General features: G+C 41.5%; 1 protein-coding gene across 2 annotated transcripts; it reads right to left on the bottom strand.

Moving 5' to 3' along the window:
- Positions 1 to 266: 266 nt before the first annotated feature.
- INTS12 (integrator complex subunit 12) lies at positions 267 to 17545 on the bottom strand. Of its 2 annotated transcripts, none has more exons than XM_086612178.1 (7): positions 17477 to 17545; positions 10360 to 10523; positions 8242 to 8394; positions 7515 to 7702; positions 3640 to 3799; positions 2140 to 2292; positions 267 to 1153 (listed from the first exon to the last, which is right to left on the bottom strand). In XM_086612178.1, exons 2-7 carry the CDS (start codon positions 10513 to 10515, stop codon positions 572 to 574), a joined length of 1392 nt encoding a protein of 463 aa, XP_086468304.1. In that variant the 5' UTR covers positions 10516 to 10523; positions 17477 to 17545; the 3' UTR covers positions 267 to 571. The 2 variants fall into 2 exon arrangements, with proteins under 2 accessions (XP_086468304.1, XP_086468305.1); XM_086612179.1 differs by lacking the exon at positions 17477 to 17545 and adding an exon at positions 12101 to 12279.
- Positions 17546 to 17870: the final 325 nt, after the last annotated feature.

Genomic DNA, 17870 nt, shown 5'->3' with positions numbered 1-17870 from the left:
GCATAAAACCAAAATAGGCCACTTAAAATTCTCACTTGAAATAAAATATGTTGTTTAACAGTTAATTTTTGAAATTATTTAAAAGAATATATATTTTGTCCATAAGGAACTGTGTAATTTAGGATGAACAATTAACTCTGCACAATGTAGACAACTCTGAACAGGTAAAGCATTTTAAGTATTGGAAAATAGGGTGAAAGAAGAGCAGCAATGATTTCCTATATTAAAAACATTTAAGAACAACAGTTTCAGTAAGTTCAATTTATTAAGTGTCCATAGAAATCTGTTTTTTTTATACTCCAAAAGAACCGACTTTTACAATTTCAAGTTTCAGTACTCTGAGCTAAAAACCAGGAGCACATAATAGTGAATTCCTCCAACATATTTGATTCACAGATTTGCAAAGTCAGAAGAACTACTAGGATTACCAAAATTTGACCTCCTGTATAACATGGGTTCCAGGCTTCCCTGTAACTACTGCTTCAGTCCAGTAACCGGCCGATTTTTTTTGAGAAAAACGCAAACGCTGCTGTTTCACAGAACACAACCAGCAAATCCGCAAGCAGCCCCACTACTTCTTGAGTTTCTTTTGAGCAGCCTTCTTCTTGACCATTTGTAACCTCTTCATAGCATTGAGCTGAGATTCCTGAGAAGTTGGGCCTTTTAGGGAGGCTGACTGGTTACCAGTATCTGCCGTGGCTTTGCTTGCATTGCCCCCGCTGTTCCCTGCAGCCCCGCTGTTGCCGTTCCCAGTGCTCACGGGGCTGCTGGTGCTCGGAGTGGTACTGCTGGGACTAGGAAGACCTACTTTGCTGACGTTGTCACTGCTTACCGAACGGCTAAGGGTGGTTTTCCCCAGTGTCAGAGGTGGAGGAGGTTTCAGCGGAACTGGGTTTGTGCTGTTGTTGGCAGAAGCTATTTTTGATCCTAGTCCTGTTTTGGAAGTTGCCAATCCTGACAAACCCACAGGTTTCTGGTTATTTGAAGAAGCTGCTGGTTTCCCACTAGTGCTCTGTGCCGCTGATCCCAGTTTGGCAGTTGATGGATTGGCAGAGGAGGTTTTGGCTGCAAAAGCAGCCCATCCTGTAAGGCCACTGGTTGCTGAAGAGGAAACACTTGTACTGGCCGAGTTCCCCGAAATTGCTGCTGAGGTCTAAAACAAATAAAACATTCTTATTATAGTAGTGCTATTTGTGTAACGCATCACCGCAGGAACAGACCGAGCCTCTGTTTCAGTTCTTTCTCCAAGAACATCCAGTGGACAATATTTCATCACTAGTCACTACAGTTAAAAGTATTAACAGGAAAGGAAAATATGCCAGGTGCAGCCAACGTTTAATTTCCCAGCCATATAAAACCAATATTACCTTTCCTTCCCTTTCTTCTATACAGCTAGTAGGCTATCATATGGCATTGCGATCCCCTCAAACTCTAAAAGATGGTTTAACTGTAGTAACTACAAAAAGCCCAAATTTGTGAAGTATAAAAAAGGGAGGCAAGCCACTATCTTTCATTGTTTTCCTGTCATCACTGCTGCTATAAAGTCTCCCTGGAGCCTCCACCAGGCTAACAACCCCAACTCGCTCAGCAAATGCTCCAGCCCCCTGGTCATCTTCATGGCCCTCCTCTGGACCTGCCCAAGGAGGTCCATGTCCTTCTTATGCTGGGGGTCCCAGAGCCAAACACAGAACTCCAGGTGGAGTCTCATAAGACACAAGTGGAGGGGCAGAATCACCTCCCTTGATCTGCTGGCCTCACTTCTTTTGATACAGCGCAGGATGCGATTGGCTTTCTGGGCTGCCAGTGCCCATTTATAGGGATTTCTAACTGTCGTTAAAAAAAAAATAAAAAACCCCCTGTAAATTCTGTTCTCTCCCTCATAACATAAAAACACAGATGAGACATGGATATTTCACAAAATTAGAGCTGAATTGATTTTTTTACCCCACTCTTTATATAGTATTAATGCAAAGCCACTATGCTGTGGTACTACTTCGTACACACAGTACAGCAGACCATTTTCATTCATGGCTCTTGTGAGAAAAGATTGGTCTGACGGAAAAAAATTGATAATCTATGTAGTGAAATGTAAACATTTCCTTTGGAAAATGTAAACTTATTTATGTAATGTAAATTTACCTTGACTTCTGTTCTCTTGAATGCTAGAAAAGTTGGTGGGGTCTCAGGTTTTAACTTAATTTCTGGCTTCTTGACCAATGGATCCTTCACAGCTGGTGCAACCGAAACCACTGCAGGAGCTGGTTTTTGAGGTGGTTTTTGTGTCTTCTGAGCCTGTATAAGTGGTAGGAAATAAAAACCAAATTAGTCATGGGGCCCATAACACTGACTGTTTTGACTCTTAACAAAACGCATGAGTATTATCAGATTGTAACCTCGCCTTTACAGTTTCGAGCTGAACACTACCTGAAAAATAAGGTAAAATAGGTGTGAAGGTAGTGCTGAGTACGGTACTGGGGACAGAGTCCAGCCAAAAACCATACCGAACAGGACTTGATATTTCAGTGTGTAAGAGCGGCAGCGTTGACACTCAGGGAACAGGAAAGCTCTTGGGCCTTCACAGAAATAAGGCAAAGACAGGTGAACTTGAGGAAGACAGGGCCACAGTCCAGCAGTACTGGGACGCAGGCTGCAACAGCCTGCTAAGAAGTTGCAGGTAAAATGGTAGAATTTATGCTGGGGGAAAAAAAAAAAAGGAAAGGGCATATTGAAGGGAAGAACTGAATGGCTGCAATGGCTATCCTGTGCAATAACTGACCTCATGCAAACACTCCTCTGAGTTCAAAGGCCTGATAATCATCAGAATAATCATGTACTTCAGTCAGTGCCAATAACTTCTGGGCCAGGACCTTGCATCGCCTTCCTTTCTTGTTTCTTAGTAGAGCCATTTCAACAGATAACAATTTGCTAAGTTATCATAGAACAGATCCAAACCAGAACACACTCTCTGCTGTATAAAAGGGTTTGATTGTAAAATGTCAGAACTAAAGTTGTGTGAATAGTTAATGTTTCATGCACCCAATGATGCTTTCTTACTCTGATGTTTGTTTCTCATAATGACACGAGTGAGATTCCTGGAGGATCAGGAATAATTAATCTGTTTAGTCACTAAATTAACATGCAGATCAATCAAAATAAAGTTTTATTTTTTTCCTGAAAGACGCTACCCTCAGCTTACTGTTGAACCTGTGAACGCTCAGCACTTAAGATCTGGACTGAAATTTGCAGTCTTGTCTTACAGGAAAACAACCATTCCTGTCCAAAGCTGCGAAGAAAACGAAAACTCTATTTTAGGGCTATTTGGTGGATGTGTACTACAAACTGAGTATCACCTGAAATAAAAAGTTTTCAACTGCTGCTTACCAAGTAGGAAAGAATACTATTTAATTCTTCTTCACTCAACTTGCGATTTTTAAAAAGCTTTGTTTAAGAAGCACATTACAGAATACTCTGACATGCTACATTAAAAAACACAGCTGCAGCAAGGGAAGCACTGCTGAGAAAAACGTTTCTCCAACATGCTTCCAAAGATTTCTGCAGCCCATAAAATACTCTCATGTATTAGAAACAGCCTGTGGTATTCAAACAGTGCTCACACGAGACAAAAAAACTGATTCCTACCATTCTCTTCATCTGCCTGGTGCAGCGCGCACAATACCACACGAGTCGAGGATCATTCACTTCCTTCTCTGTCACCTGAGGTTTATGGCAATCCTGGTGGTAGAGATTATGGCACTCCTGACACTCTACTAGCTGATTCCCAGAAATAACTGTCATTTGCCTGCAGAGCAAATAGTTAAGAACAGATTAGGGGAGAAAGCACTTAAAGGATTATCCAATTGTTGCAAATTTTGCAAGGCTTAAGATAAAAACTAAAAATATTTTTGCCTTCACATATATTTTCTACCTGAGGCAAATGAAATGTATTCCTTTCCTTCCTGTATGAGTTCCTCCTAACAAATACCTTAGAAATTTTGTGTTTTTTAAAGCAACTTCTTTCAAGAAAATCTAAAACTTCTATACTATTAAACATGTGCATAGGACACTTTTGATTTCCCTGTTTGATTTTTATATGAGAAATGTAAGTCTTCCCTGCTTGGCTTCACCTGGGCATTTTATGGATACCTCACTGTATACCAACTCTGACTTCCTCATTATATTTGCACGTTAAGGCCTAGTTTACATTTGGATCATTTTGCTGTAAGCTGCAGAGCAATATAGTTCAAGAACAAACAATTTCTCAATGACAAGCCTGTAAGAGTGCTTTCTGCCACAGGATTTCAAAGCATCATCATCCAAGCCATATACTACTTTAAAGATGTTCTATTACCCGTCCTTTTGGTCTCTACTACACAGACAGACACTTGGAATTTAAGATAATACCAGAATCATGGAAAGATGGAATAGAGAGGATTAACTGTGCAGTCCTGCCTTGAAGCAAACATGTAAGCTAGTGATGAGGACTTAATTTTGCGTGGGCTTCTGGTGAAAGTAATCGTGCTGTATAAATGACAAATTAGTGATATACACACGACTGGGAGGATGTCTGTGAATTAGCCAAATACCGTTTTCCTAATGATTTCTTCCTTCAGATGACAAATTAGGCTATTTAATTGCTAAGCTGCTTTTGCTCATATTCCTGAGAAGCAGGTACCCAGGTAACCATGGAAACTCGATTTGTAGATGGGTGGGGAAAGGTAATACCTTATTTCTTTATGTGAAAGGAAAACGGAGTCTGAAGGTATTGTCCATACGGATACTAAAACATTCCCTAAGAAATATTTCTCTTCTAAATGGGCTGTTAAAAAACAGAGGGAGAAACCTTTCTGAAATTCCAGGGACCATTATTTTAGATGCAGGATATTTCAAAAGACGTTTTGTTTGTTTCTTATTCCTAAATAAACTGGGTTAGAACAAAGCATTGATGTTTCAACCCCATCTCTTGAGGGAGGAGACTCATGCTATTTTAAAATCACAAAGAACAATCTCAGACTTATTCAAAAACCATGAACTCTAAATGCCCCAAAACAACTTAAAACAAACTTATTTCTAAATGATACGATAACTGAGAAACAATCCGCATGATTTTTCACCTTCAGAAAACAAGCAAACAAAAGAAGTATTCATAAAAAATAAGGTTGCTCTTTCAAAACCAGGCTTTTTGTATTTTTTGGCTTTTTTGAGAGACAGAGTTCACTATCATCTGCTGCATATAGTATTTCCTCTTCATATAACTGAGAAGCCATATAACTGGTGAGTCCTGTTTTTCTAAAATCTGCAGGTATTGGAGAGGGTTATTTCAATACACCCTCTCCCTTTATGCCTAACTTGGTATGAAAACCACCACGGGCATCAATGTTCAATACTCCTAATCACTGAAAACACATTTGACAATTAGCAAACCTTGAACAAATATTTAATGTCTCTAGTTTTTGCATCGATAAAAAATGAATGTGTTGGATTCAGAAAGTCTGAAGCACAAGTACTCTGAAAAACATCCTGTCCAGTGTGAACTGGAGACAGAGAACCACACATGATCTCAGTTCCAGCAGCTTTCATGTGAAATTAAACCAAATCCTGAGCGTCAGGTGATCGTTGCCATTCCCTCTCTAATGGGCTGGTTCTTTCCCTGCTGTGCTTCTTCCCCTCTCTGGCCCCAGCTCAAGAGAGATATTTTAGTTACACAGGACAGATGCATCTTTTGCAAGAGCACTATGAATCTGTGACCACCATCAGCTGGAAGCAAAGCCTTCAGCAGCCACTGGTTGTGGAACAGCTCATGAAACCACATAGTGGGTCAATGCTATCCAAAGCAAAGTCTTGGTCATGCTAGGACAGCAGTTGCAATTTCCTTCCTTACTTTGCAGACATCTCTCATTATGCCTGTATGAGTTTTCCTTTGCCAGGGAAGATGCAGAATTAATAATCCACAGCAGTTCAAGACTAAACAAAACTCTTCTTTATCTTCTGCTAAATAAGTTAATACCATACTGGTTTTAGTTGCATTTTAACATACTACTGAACTGGGCTTTGCCCCTTTAGGGGACAGCAAAATGGAATTTGCAGGAAGAAAGGTAAAATTGAAATATTTATTTCATACTTCAAATGTTCTTCCTTTTCCAACGTCTATAATAAGAAATGAAACATTTGAGCTCACACATGGGAATAACGTGACATGAAATCTCATCAGTCTACAATTGGTAACAGTATAATAAGTGGTAACAACAGAAATTTATCCTCCACGGACTAGAGACACCTCCTTATTGCACAACTGGAACGACCACGGAAATGACTGAGGAACAAAGTTACAGAACAGTCTGCCAACTGGCTTAAGCTGAGCTAAAATACATACTGCTACCAAAAGGCTAGTCTCTGTCCTGGCTCTACACTCCTGCGTCCACACACGTGCCAGCAGAAGCATTTACACTCACTAAGCTGACTGAAACTTAAACCTACTGAAAAGCCAAAGCAGAGAACTTCTCCTTTCGGTAGCAGTGGGGACTTACAAGGATATACATAATCTGTGAAATCATAGAATCATAGAACGGTTGGGTTGGAAGGGACCTCAAAGATCATCCAGTTCCAACCCCCCTGCCATGGGCAGGGAAACCCTCCACTACACCAGGCTGCCCAAAGCCTCATCCAACCTGGTCCTGAACACTTGCAGGGATGGGGCATCTACAACTTCTCTGGGCAACCTGTTCCAGTGCCTCACCACCCTGAGTGAAAAATTTCTTCCTTATATCTAATCTAAATCTGCGCTCTTTCAGTTTAAAGCCATTGCCCCTTGTCCTGTCACTACATGCCCTTGTCAAAAGTCCCTCTCCAGCTTTCCTGTAGGCCCCCTTTAGGTACTGGAGGGCTGCAACAGGATCACCCCGGAGCCTTCTCTTCTCCAGGCTGAGCAGCTCCATGTCCTTCGATTTGATCCCAGGGTGGATATTCAAAAGCGTATTTTATACTTCTGTTGATGCTAAATTTCATTAAGAAAGATTTTTGAGCCCTTACTGAAAAGTAAAAAGAATCTGTCTTGACTGCTAGCTATATTTATGCTGTTAACTGAAAAAACATGGTTATGTGCAAATTAATGTCAAATGATTATGAAAAGGGGAGTGACACATACAGAGCTCATAATGCTGCCACTAAACAGTGTTTTCAGAAAAGAACTGATTTTTAAAAAAATATTATCATTAACTACTTATATTTTAACTTGTTTTCAATAATTAAAAATTAGTATTTGTCATGATAGGTTTTGCATCTTGTCTAGGTTTATTATTTTTCACTTGACCTTTCCCGAAGAAGGAAAGTTGTTTTTCTCGTTAAAGGTTCCATTTTCAAGAAGCCATTCTTATTCAAGAAGGATGCTTAAATGTATTATTAATTTTGGGTATGTGCTTAAGTGATTTTCAGAATAAAAACTACAGGAAGCATTAACTCAATAGTACACAGGAAAAATAAAGTAACTGCACGATTGCAATGAAGCAATGTTGACTTACCTGCAAACAACACAGGCTAGTCCCATTTCCATAGCAAAGTCATCAGCACTGGTTTCTTCAAAGCTAGATAAATCCGGCATGGATAAATCCTTGCTCGTCTGAACTGTAATAGGAGAGGAACGAGCCTCTTGCTTCTCTAGTCTGGGCTTCTTTGGTGCATCAGCTCCTTCAGCGGTATCCACTTTTATCTGTCACACACACACAGGGAACGTGAAAATGCAAAAAGCTGATGGATATTACTGAAATGAGAAAACGACTGGAACAACTAGGTTAGCAGTACAAGGTGGTGTACTTTACACAGCACATACACAATGTATTTTCCTTAGATCCATATTTTCTTTAAAATATTTATGAACTAGAAGCTCAAGCCCACTTTTCGTGCTTCACCTCCAAACCCTTCCAAAAGCTTTGGGAATCCCACATTTCAGCTTGCTACTTTTTAGTAACCTCTAATAGGATATTTAAAATATAGAATCATAGAAGGGTTTGGGTTGGACCTTTAAAGGTCATCTAGTCAATCCCCCTGCAATGAGCGGGGAAAACATTCACAGGTTGTAACATGGCTGTTGTTGAATTGCCCAAACGGCAACAAGACTGGATAATGCAGCTCACAGGCTACGTGCAACTAGATGAGTTGACTTAAATGGGTTAAAAAGGAGAGCTTTTGTCTAAAACATCTTCAAGTTTGTTAGCCAAGTTATTTCATTAGAGACCAAAAATTACTTACTTTATCAGCAGATCTCTTTTCTGTTTCCTTTTTCACCTTTTCTGATGCAGTGGGCTTGCCATTGTTGTTGCCAGAAGGCAAACTAGAAGAAGCTTTAGGCTCTTGCTTACTGGAAATAGGTTTGGTAACAGATACTTTCGGTTGCTCTACTTCCTAAAAACAGAAACAAAAATTGAAGGCAAACTCTACGCTTGAGTTACTTTCTAGTTTGCAAATAAATAACAGGTTAGGCAAACATGTCATACAACATTGATCATCTATATATATACATTTTTTTAACATTTCTTAAATATTTTCATATCGCATTGACAAATTAGTGTGTTTAAGCTGCAGTCAATTATTAAAACCTCCCCTCATCACTCACTTTCCAGAGAAAAAGGTGCTCCTTTTCCAAAGACAGATCCTCTTTGGAACATTAATTAAAAAGGAAAAAACTTTTTTTGCTTTTAAAATTCAAAGATATAATGAACACACAATTTCAGACAGTTCTGAGGACAAAATTCAATATAAGCTGAAAACATAAGTTGACATCTGATGTCACCTGACATTAAATACTTCATTCCCTCATGGAGAAAAATATTGACCTCCGCTTAATCTCACTCCATATTCACCTATCAGATTAATAAATTTAGATCTCAGCAGAAATCAACAGTTCTTATTGATGAACCATTAGTGCCAGCAAAGGATAATAAGCAAGTGAGCCTGTAAATGAGTGATTAATCCCAACAATATGCATAAATAAGGCACCCTCCCTCCCTCAGCTTGGTGAGATGGGAGTAATTCTCTGCTGAATACGTGGAGGAGTTCTGAGCCCTGAGCTTCAGCTCCGCCAAGTTCACTGACTTCCTGTTGCATCCAGAGGAAGAAATGGATTTTCTCATCTGCCCGACTGTGGTAATCCTGTGCTCCTTACTCTGTTCTTCGATTTCATGGTCAACCACAAATTAATCCTGCAGCCTGAGAATGTAAGGCAAGGAATTCTTGTACTTTTTTCCATTTCTGAGCTTTGCAGTCCAGCTGATACTGGAGACACACTGAAAAGAGGAGAACAAAAGATTTCTTTCTCGTGCCTGAGCCCGCATCTCACATGAGGACAGCCGACTACAGCCGAGCTGTTATTAGCATCGGCTTCTCAAGCCTCTCCGCACTGTCATTCGGCTCCCTGCTTCCTCCTTGCACCACAAACCAACGCTTGTTGGAGCTCTGACAGAGAGCTGCTGAGAGCTTTGGGATTCTTGTTAGAGGGAACTGCAGATTAGCTTTCAGGGAGTTAACAATCTAAATAGAAAGGAGTCGGACCACACAGTACAAGCATCACGTAGCAGCAATAGTGCTGTTCAGTTATTCAGAATCATGTACATTTTGTAGAAATGAAATATTACTGATGTATCAGCATACAGACCACGATTGGAACATACCAACCTGACTTCTGGCATCTCAGGTGAGAACACTCCCTCATCATCCACATGGCAACATGGATCAACATGAGGATGTCCCTGCTTGGTTATTTCCATATGCTAATCTCAGATTCAAACATTTTCTCTAGCAGATGTGTGAAGGTTTTCAGTAGATAAAAACAATAAATTTGTCCATTGATGGTGATTTTTTCAGCCTGCAAATCATTTCTGCTTGGAACCATTTGGTGGTTTTCATTCTCATATGACTTCATCAACAGAATTTCAAGAAAAGAGATCCAGCTTTATGAGTAAATAGCTTGGTTTTTTCATATTTATCTGTGGCAAGAATAAGCTGAATTTAAAGACCTTTTAGCTCTGATTGTAACTGGAGAAATCCATAATTTTGGGTTCACCTCAGATAGCATGTATGATAGCTTACTAACAAAAATGTCAAAACAAATAAAAAGTACTATTACAAAGTCATGACACTTGCAATATAGTGTTGAATATCTCTTTTACAGGTCTTGGTACATCAACAAGGCTAAGAGATTTATTTTTTCCATTAACTTCAATTAATTGAATAGATTATGCTGCATAAAAGGGGATTTTTTTCCTCAAGTTTGGATTCTCTCGTAACTTTTCAGCTATAAAAGATGAACTACGAATAGAAGGATCTTTAAAAAGGCATACGAAAATGATCCATGCTCTCTAATACCAATACCTTCTGAGACGGACGATAGCTCGAGTCAGTTCCTCTGGCCAAAGACTCATCAAGAAGTGCTTTCAGCTTTTCAGCAGAGTCCTTACTCTTTGAATGTAAGAAGCCCAGGGCTTTCAAAAAAATGGGATCAAGCTCCAAGTTCACTGTAGCAGCCATAGTGGTGTCTTTGGAGGAATAAAGAAACAAACAAACAATAACAACTTTACTCATATGGAGCATAACTCAAAACAGCACGTGGCTAGCTATCTCACAGAAGATTTTTTTTTTGTAAAATGAAATTATATTAAATCACAGCAAGGATGAGATGTGAATTAATTATCATCATTAGAAGATAACTGATTGTGAACTTCAGAGCTGTAGAACTTGAATTTGGCTTTACATCTGAATGATGTCAAATTCATTCTTTGGCATATCTAATGTTCAGAAACTAAATTCATCATACTTTATACATAAACGGAACAAATATTCCATATTCTTGATATTCCTTACACACAGAATATTGAAAAGTATGCAAAATAAATGTAAACTTCAAGAAACACAATTATTACCCTCTCCTTAACATTATTTGCACATACAGTGATTTCTATCTCATTGCTCACTTAAGAATAACAAGGAAAAGTCTCTGGTAGAAAAAATAACTTTTGAAAAGAACAGCTCATTGTAACATACAATGCAAGAGACATAAAACAGCTAGTATATAATTTCATGGATATATTAAAAATCTCAAAAAAAATATTGTCCATTTCTAAATTTAGCTGAAACAGAATATTTATAACTCGGGTTGTGATTTACCCAAGTCTCCTTGTGACAGTCTAGGCTTACATGTCAAGTAATGACTATCCAGAGCTCTAAGGTGCCACAGGGTCAATGTAAATAGGATAAAGTGAGGAAAAGGGTAGAAGGAATTTTAAAAAATATGTTTGCTTCACAGCAATACTTTCCTGCACTCTGGAGCCTTCTCTGTTAATTTCTTTAACAAAAGTTCTGAGGAACTGCATTTACATCACAAACTATCCCTACAAAGATAGGTATCTCTCTAACTTGACCAGTAATTAACAATCAATAATTTAAAAAAACAACACGGGAAGGGAAGTTTCCTGCTCTTTTCCGAAATGGATGAGAAGTGGTATTACTAATAATTGCTTCATTTGAAAGAGATCAGGATGTTTTATTTTTTACACAGTAATCCAGAAGACATTCTTGAAACGACTTTCATCAATTCTGCTCAAAAGCACTGCCCAGACAGCTTTTTCAGCTGGAGCTTCCAAGGTTTCGTCTGAATGAATTCCTTTTGATATTCAAGGCAGTGAACTTTTACCTCTCTGGCCAAAACACCAGCACTGGCAGCCCGTTCCCTCAACACTTGCCTAGAAGTCTCCAGGAACCTTTATCTCACGCTGAGCTTTCACGAGACACCAGAGAATCACTCGACTGAGATCATCAAGGAGTTCGACACACAGTAGACTTCATAGGGATTTTATCAATGGACCCAGCAGAGAGTTAAGGATCCTCTTGAAGAGCCTCTTCTCTCTTCCTTAATCTTTGCTACTTATCAAATCATTTTCTGGTGGCCACAGAAGTTCGGCTAGTAAGTACTACACACCAGTTACTCTGCTTTTTCACTGATCAAGCAGACACTGCGGTGCAAGCCCCATCCAGCCAACTCAGTCTCTCTCTGATGTTTACTAAAGTGAATTCAATGTGCATGGAAAGCACATATCCTCTTTTTCTATGCATCTACCTCTGACAAATTTTCAGGCTGAGTTCTGTGGGTAGGGTCTCCTATTTCTTCGTTCTGCGAAAATGCCTTCCAAGTTACAGTCCCACGCAATCTTAAATTAGGACTCTGCTAAACGTTCTGTGGAATGACCATAGTAGAATTAAATCATTGATTTCAGAAGTTTGGAATAATTGCCTGTTAAAAAAAAAATCCTTTAAGTTCTTTTCTGAGGCTTCTTCTTGTGTATGTAAGGAACAGGGAGCCTCAACAGTCATTAGCATCCATTTCAAGATGCCTGTATTATTTAGAGAACAAGTGTAAGCATACCAACTCCATTTTCATCTTTCTGAAGGTAACATTTCCCAGGTTTATTTCTAGCTCTAGCTTTTTAAAGACATCTATTGCAAAGGAACAATTAACATACAAATTTTAAAAGGGTTTTCTGCATTTTTTTATTTGCGCATGAAGTTGCTGCGATTCCTTCTCTGTTCTCAAGGGTACATTATAATGTCATAGGCTACTGGAGTTATAACTAACATCACAAGAAACTTCTCATGAGAAGGGAGAGAACTGGGCTTATTAAACTGCTCAAGTACGCTCAGTTTAGGCATACAATGTCTTAAAAATAGCGTCATCTGAAAAAAGTAAATTGATAAATACACTCTCCTTACTGCATCACAATAACACGACTGTCAAACAGGTTAATACCAACAACTGGCCTGGTCCAAAAGTCAAATTATTGCTTTTGGTAGTGACCTTTTCCAGATGCTTACAGATCAGAACAGTGGTTTGATACTTATAAACCCAAGATCCAATTACATTCATTCATCTTTTCATTCATGAACTGTTCCTCTGGTGGTGAAGTCAGCATACAGCAAGGTGATAGCCTTGGAGCAAGAACAGTACAGTGTTTTAACGATGATGCCATAGGTTATTCTGCACCAGAGCACTCCTTGACTTTCTTGTTGAAGTGGGATCTTTGTACAGGAAATAACTCAAATGTTGTTTAGGAAGAAGAAGCAGAAAACAAGTGAGTATGACACTGTCTTTTGTGTAGCAGTTTATAACGCAGCTGTGAGATTAGAGACCTGTGTTTAAACCCTGAACCCGGAGCAGATCTGGTTTTGCACAAAGCAGTAACTAAAACGAACACACAGGCAACTTCTGGAGCAGGGACAGGAACTCAAGTGCACCCTCTTACAACTAGGTATTACCACATCAGCCCAGCCCTAAAAGCACCTTTCTCAACTTGGGTCTCTGTTTGACACTTCACCATTGTGTGAGAATGTTTGATGACGGGTAGACAAGATGAAACATTAAGTACCAAAGCTCTCCGAAGTATGAGAGATGATATTAAAAATCACACAATGGACAATCACAGAGTAATCTCCCAATGTGGACTACTCTAAGTGGTTTAAATAACTGTGGGGAAAAAATGTTAATTAGTGGGTTGTTATTCTTGAAATGTTTAAGAATTTTTTGAATCTCCTATTTCTTGAGCATACTATTGCCTTCTGCCAAATATACATAAACTTAATTGAGCACTACAGAGAATATATGGTCTTCCAATTTAATAGACTTATTAGATTTCCAGTGTAAGAGTCCCTTTCTTTTCATTTATTTACCAGCTATTATTTTGCATGCCTACACATGTATTATCTTCTTCATCACCACTTTCAGTTAAATGGATCTACTTACACTACATTTTCAGATATGGTCATATTTTCACCCATTTGTTTCTGAACTCCTCTTTCTATTATTTTCTGAGACAGGTGTACAATTGAAGCTATTTTTCCAAGAAAGTGCACACCACCTGTTTATATTGCAATGCTTTTATCAAACCCAGTCTTCATAAATTCAGCAATACTTTTATTTTTCACTAACACTGATGATTAAAAGGACTTTCACTCACATATCTTTTCCAGCTATCTTCAGCTTCTGTAGCAGTTAAGTTAAAACCCAGTAACATGAATCAGTAGCACAAAATTCCTTCCAACGCATGGCACTGTGTTCATCCATAATTAAAATTCCTTCCAGTGCATTGCACTGTGTTCATCAATAATTCATTTCATTTATCACCATAATATCAATTCACTTTTTTCTTCCCCCTCTTTGAATTATTCTGTTCCTCACGATTTTCTCTCTTCCTGACTAATCTAATAACTGTGACAGTGGCAGATGTTGCCTATTTACTAATAATGCCTTTTCCAGATCACTTTCAGATTTAAAGTCTTAATAAAGTAGATCAAGGAAAATCTTAAAAGCAGGAAAAAGCAACTTCTATTTTCAGTTTTTGTTTTAGTATCTTAATCAGGGCTTGATTCATGACAACATAATTTCTCAGTTATCTCCCATGAGGGATATTTCAAATCTCACACACTTTAGTAGTCCGGACAACTGTATTAATCAGAACAATTGTATTAATCAGTTCTTATTTATTTGACATGTTCTCCAAAGAATTTTAGAAGACTGGAGTAAAAATCTTCTGCTATGGGGTTACTAGCACTGATAGCCTTCATTTTACATTCTATTCCACAGCATGTGTACTTTTAAATTAGTATTTCGATCAATATCACAGTAACCTGTTTATCTAAAATTTCTAAGACTATGCTATCGCTCTATATTTGCTGTTTTCTACTCCTCACAAACAGAACATCATTTAAGAACCACAGAAACATTCCGTTTGGAAGGGACCCCAAGAGGTCACCCTGTGCAACTTCCTGCACAAAGCAAAGCCAACACTGAATTCAGATCAGCTTGTCCAGGACTTTGTCCAGTTGGATCTTGAAAATCTCCAAAGGCAGGAATGTGACAAACCTCCTGGACAACCTGTCCCAACACTTTTACTTTGAATTGGAACCTCCCTTGTTCCAACTTACGCTCTCTCTCATTCTTCTGCAATGCACCTGAGTAGAAAGGCTGGCTCTGTCTTCTCTGTAATCTCCTCAGGTATATAAAGGCTTCTGTTAGGCCCCCCTAAGCCCATGGCAGATGACATCCAACACTCTCCATTCATTTTTGGATCTAGTTATTTTGCCACTTGTCACAGAGGACAATCCAGCTGGCCAGGCATTATTTCTCCTTGGTAGATCCCATGCTGGCTATCCCCAGTCACCACCTTCTCCTTCTTACGACTACAAATGGCTTCCTCCATGATCTTTCTGTAGGTGGAAGGAATGAGGCTGACCAGCCTGCAGTTCTCCAGATTGCCCTTCTTGGAAATGAATGTAATATTTGCCTTTCTTCAGTATTTGGGGATCTCCCCCAATCTCATGGCCTTTCAAAGATGACAGAGAGTAGCTTTGTGAAGACACTGTCAGCTCTCAGCACCCTTGAATGCAGTCCACCTGGGCCCATGGACTTGTCAGGTAAGCATCTCCTGTTTCAATCTTCTTTCATGCTTGTAGTTCTTCCTCTTCTTGAACCCTGCCTTGTGGCAAAAGGCCTGGGAGACCTTATTTTGGTGAAGTCTGAGGCAAAGACAACATCGACTATCTCACCCTTATCTGTGTCTCTTGTCTCTAAAACACTTGTCCCACTCAACAACTGCACCATATTTTCCTTGTGAATCCTTTTCCTGATAAATGGCATCTCTTCACCATTGATATCTCTTGCTAGTTTTAAATCTAGCTTAGCTTTGGTTTTCTTAACACCAACCCCACGTGCCTGGACAATATTTCCATATTCCTCCTTTGCAGCCTGTAGCACTGTGTACACATTCTGTCCATGTCCTTTTCGCACTGGAGCTCAGTCAGGAGTTCCTTGTCTAATCAAGCCCTTTTCCTGTCACGTTGGCCTTACCTTTCTGCAAAATGTTTTTGTTCTCAGGAATAGCTGTGTTGCCACAAAAGTCAGTTTTATAAAAAACATTTACTCAAGTAAATTAGGCAATTGTACCTATACAATTGACATTTGCTAATCCTTGCTGCCAGCAAGCTTCCATATTCTGCAAAAATGGACCTGAGGATGTTATTTAAACAGATGTCACTGCTGATGGGTTAAGTCACTAGTAACTTGATTATATCTCCATTGCTGTTTTCACCTTTCCCTAATTCAATGATACCAAAAATTTATCAGGTTTACAAATTCCCTAGATATCACCCTCCTGGTGATTTCTTGGTGGAAGAATCTAACTTCAGTTGAAACTGAATTTCTGAATTAGTCACACCAAAGCCACGATCCGCTCCTTTGCAACACAGTTGCTGCAAATTTCTCCCTGACATTTCCTTTAAGAATGAAAGGAAGGCCTCTCATCTGAAAGTCACTCTTTAAAAATAAAATGCTTACAAGAATAAAACGCCACCACCTTTTGATCAAAAAACATCCTATACTACCGTTGAAATGCATACACCCTGTATTACGCGTACATCACCTCCATTTGCCTGGTCTGTTCGCTCCTAATCGCCGTCCCCCGCCGCGGGCCGGCGCCGCCTTCCTCGGGGAGCCGAGCGCGGCTCGGTGGCTGTCAGAGGCGCTGACAACCGAGCCCGCCTGCACCGACGCCACACGCCGGGGCCCCGCGCCTGCCCGAGAGCGGGCCGGGCAGCCCCGCACGAACCGCCCGCCGGACGCGGGGCTCCCGCCCCGGCAGCGCCCGAAACGCGGCTCCGGGACCCTCCCGCGCCCATTACCGCCTCGGCCCGACTTCCTCAAGGCCGCGGCACCGGGAGTGCCCGTGTGCCCAGAAGGGACCATCCCTCCGGAAGCCGGCAGGAGAGACGCCCGCACCCATAGGGCCAGCGCGGCCGCCTCCACGGCTCCACTCGGGCCCTCCGCGCGCCACAGGAAGGTTCAACGCTCGCCCCGCCCCAGGACCAGGGATAACAGAATCATAGAATGGTTCGGGTTGGAAGGGACCTCAAAGATCATCCAGTGCCAACCCCCCTGCCATGGACAGGGACACCCTCCACTACACCAGGTTGCCCAAAGCCTCATCCAACCTGGCCTTGAACACTTCCAGGGATGGGGCAGCCACGACTTCTCTGGGCAACCTGTTCCAGTGCCTCACCACCCTCTGAGGGAAAAATTTCTTCCTTATATCTAATCTAAATCCCCCCTCTTTCAGTTTAAAGCCATTGCTCCTTGTCCTACCACTACACGCCCTTGTCAGAAGTCCCTCTCCAGCTTTCCTGTAGGCCCCCTTTAGGTACTGGAAGGCTGCTATAAGATCATCCCGGAGCCTTCTCTTCTCCAGGCTGAACAGCCCCAACTCTCTCAGCCTGTCTTCATAGCAGAGGTGCTCCAGCCCTTGGATCATCTTCGTGGGCCTCCTCTGGACCCACTCCAGAGGGTGGCCATAATGGCCACCAAATGTGTGGGTCAGCTCCTCTCTTCCCCCTCCCAAACCTCCCCCTTCCTCCTCCCGGGCCACCGCAGAGCCGCCCGCTGCGCTCTTACCACAAAGGAGAACGACGAGGGCATACGCGGACAGTCTCAGCTCACCGCCCGGCGCTCGGTGCACCGCCACGCCGGTCCCCCCACGCAACCGGGACCCGCATGCAAGAGGTTCCGGGCGCTCCGTGTGGGGGGGCGGGGCCTGGCGAGGCGCGCGCAGGAAGGGGCGGAGCCGGGGCGGCAGCGGCCGTGCCGGTGCGGAGCGGGCCGCGTGCGGGGCCGGGAGGACGCGGCGGGCGGGGCGGGGTAAGCGGCGGTGCGCGCGCGAGGGGACGGTGTCGCTGGGGGAGGGGCGGGTCCCGGTGTCGCGCGGCCGTTTGTCGGGCCGCGGCGGCGGGAAGGGGCCGGCGCTTGCGGGAGCGGCCCCGGTGGGCCTCCGCGGGCGGCGCCGGGTCTC

The sequence above is a fragment of the Tauraco erythrolophus genome, chromosome 5 (genome assembly GCF_009769465.1).
Source record: "Tauraco erythrolophus isolate bTauEry1 chromosome 5, bTauEry1.pri, whole genome shotgun sequence".
Taxonomy (NCBI): Eukaryota; Metazoa; Chordata; class Aves; order Musophagiformes; family Musophagidae; genus Tauraco; species Tauraco erythrolophus.
Note: the sequence above shows the minus strand (reverse complement) of the source record. Positions and strands in the feature narration are given on the sequence as shown.

What these genes read in the sequence shown, in the direction of transcription:
- INTS12 (XM_086612178.1), bottom strand. Translation starts at nt 10,515, where the DNA reads ATGGCTGCTACAGTGAACTTGGAGCTTGATCCCATTTTTTTGAAAGCC. An exon ending in CTAGCCTGTGTTGTTTGCAG is followed by an intron (nt 3,800 to 7,514) that starts GTAAGTCAACAT and finishes TTTGCTCTGCAG; the next exon opens with GCAAATGACAGTTATTTCTG. An exon ending in TCAAGAGAACAGAAGTCAAG is followed by an intron (nt 1,154 to 2,139) that starts GTAAATTTACAT and finishes TATTTGTTTTAG; the next exon opens with ACCTCAGCAGCAATTTCGGG.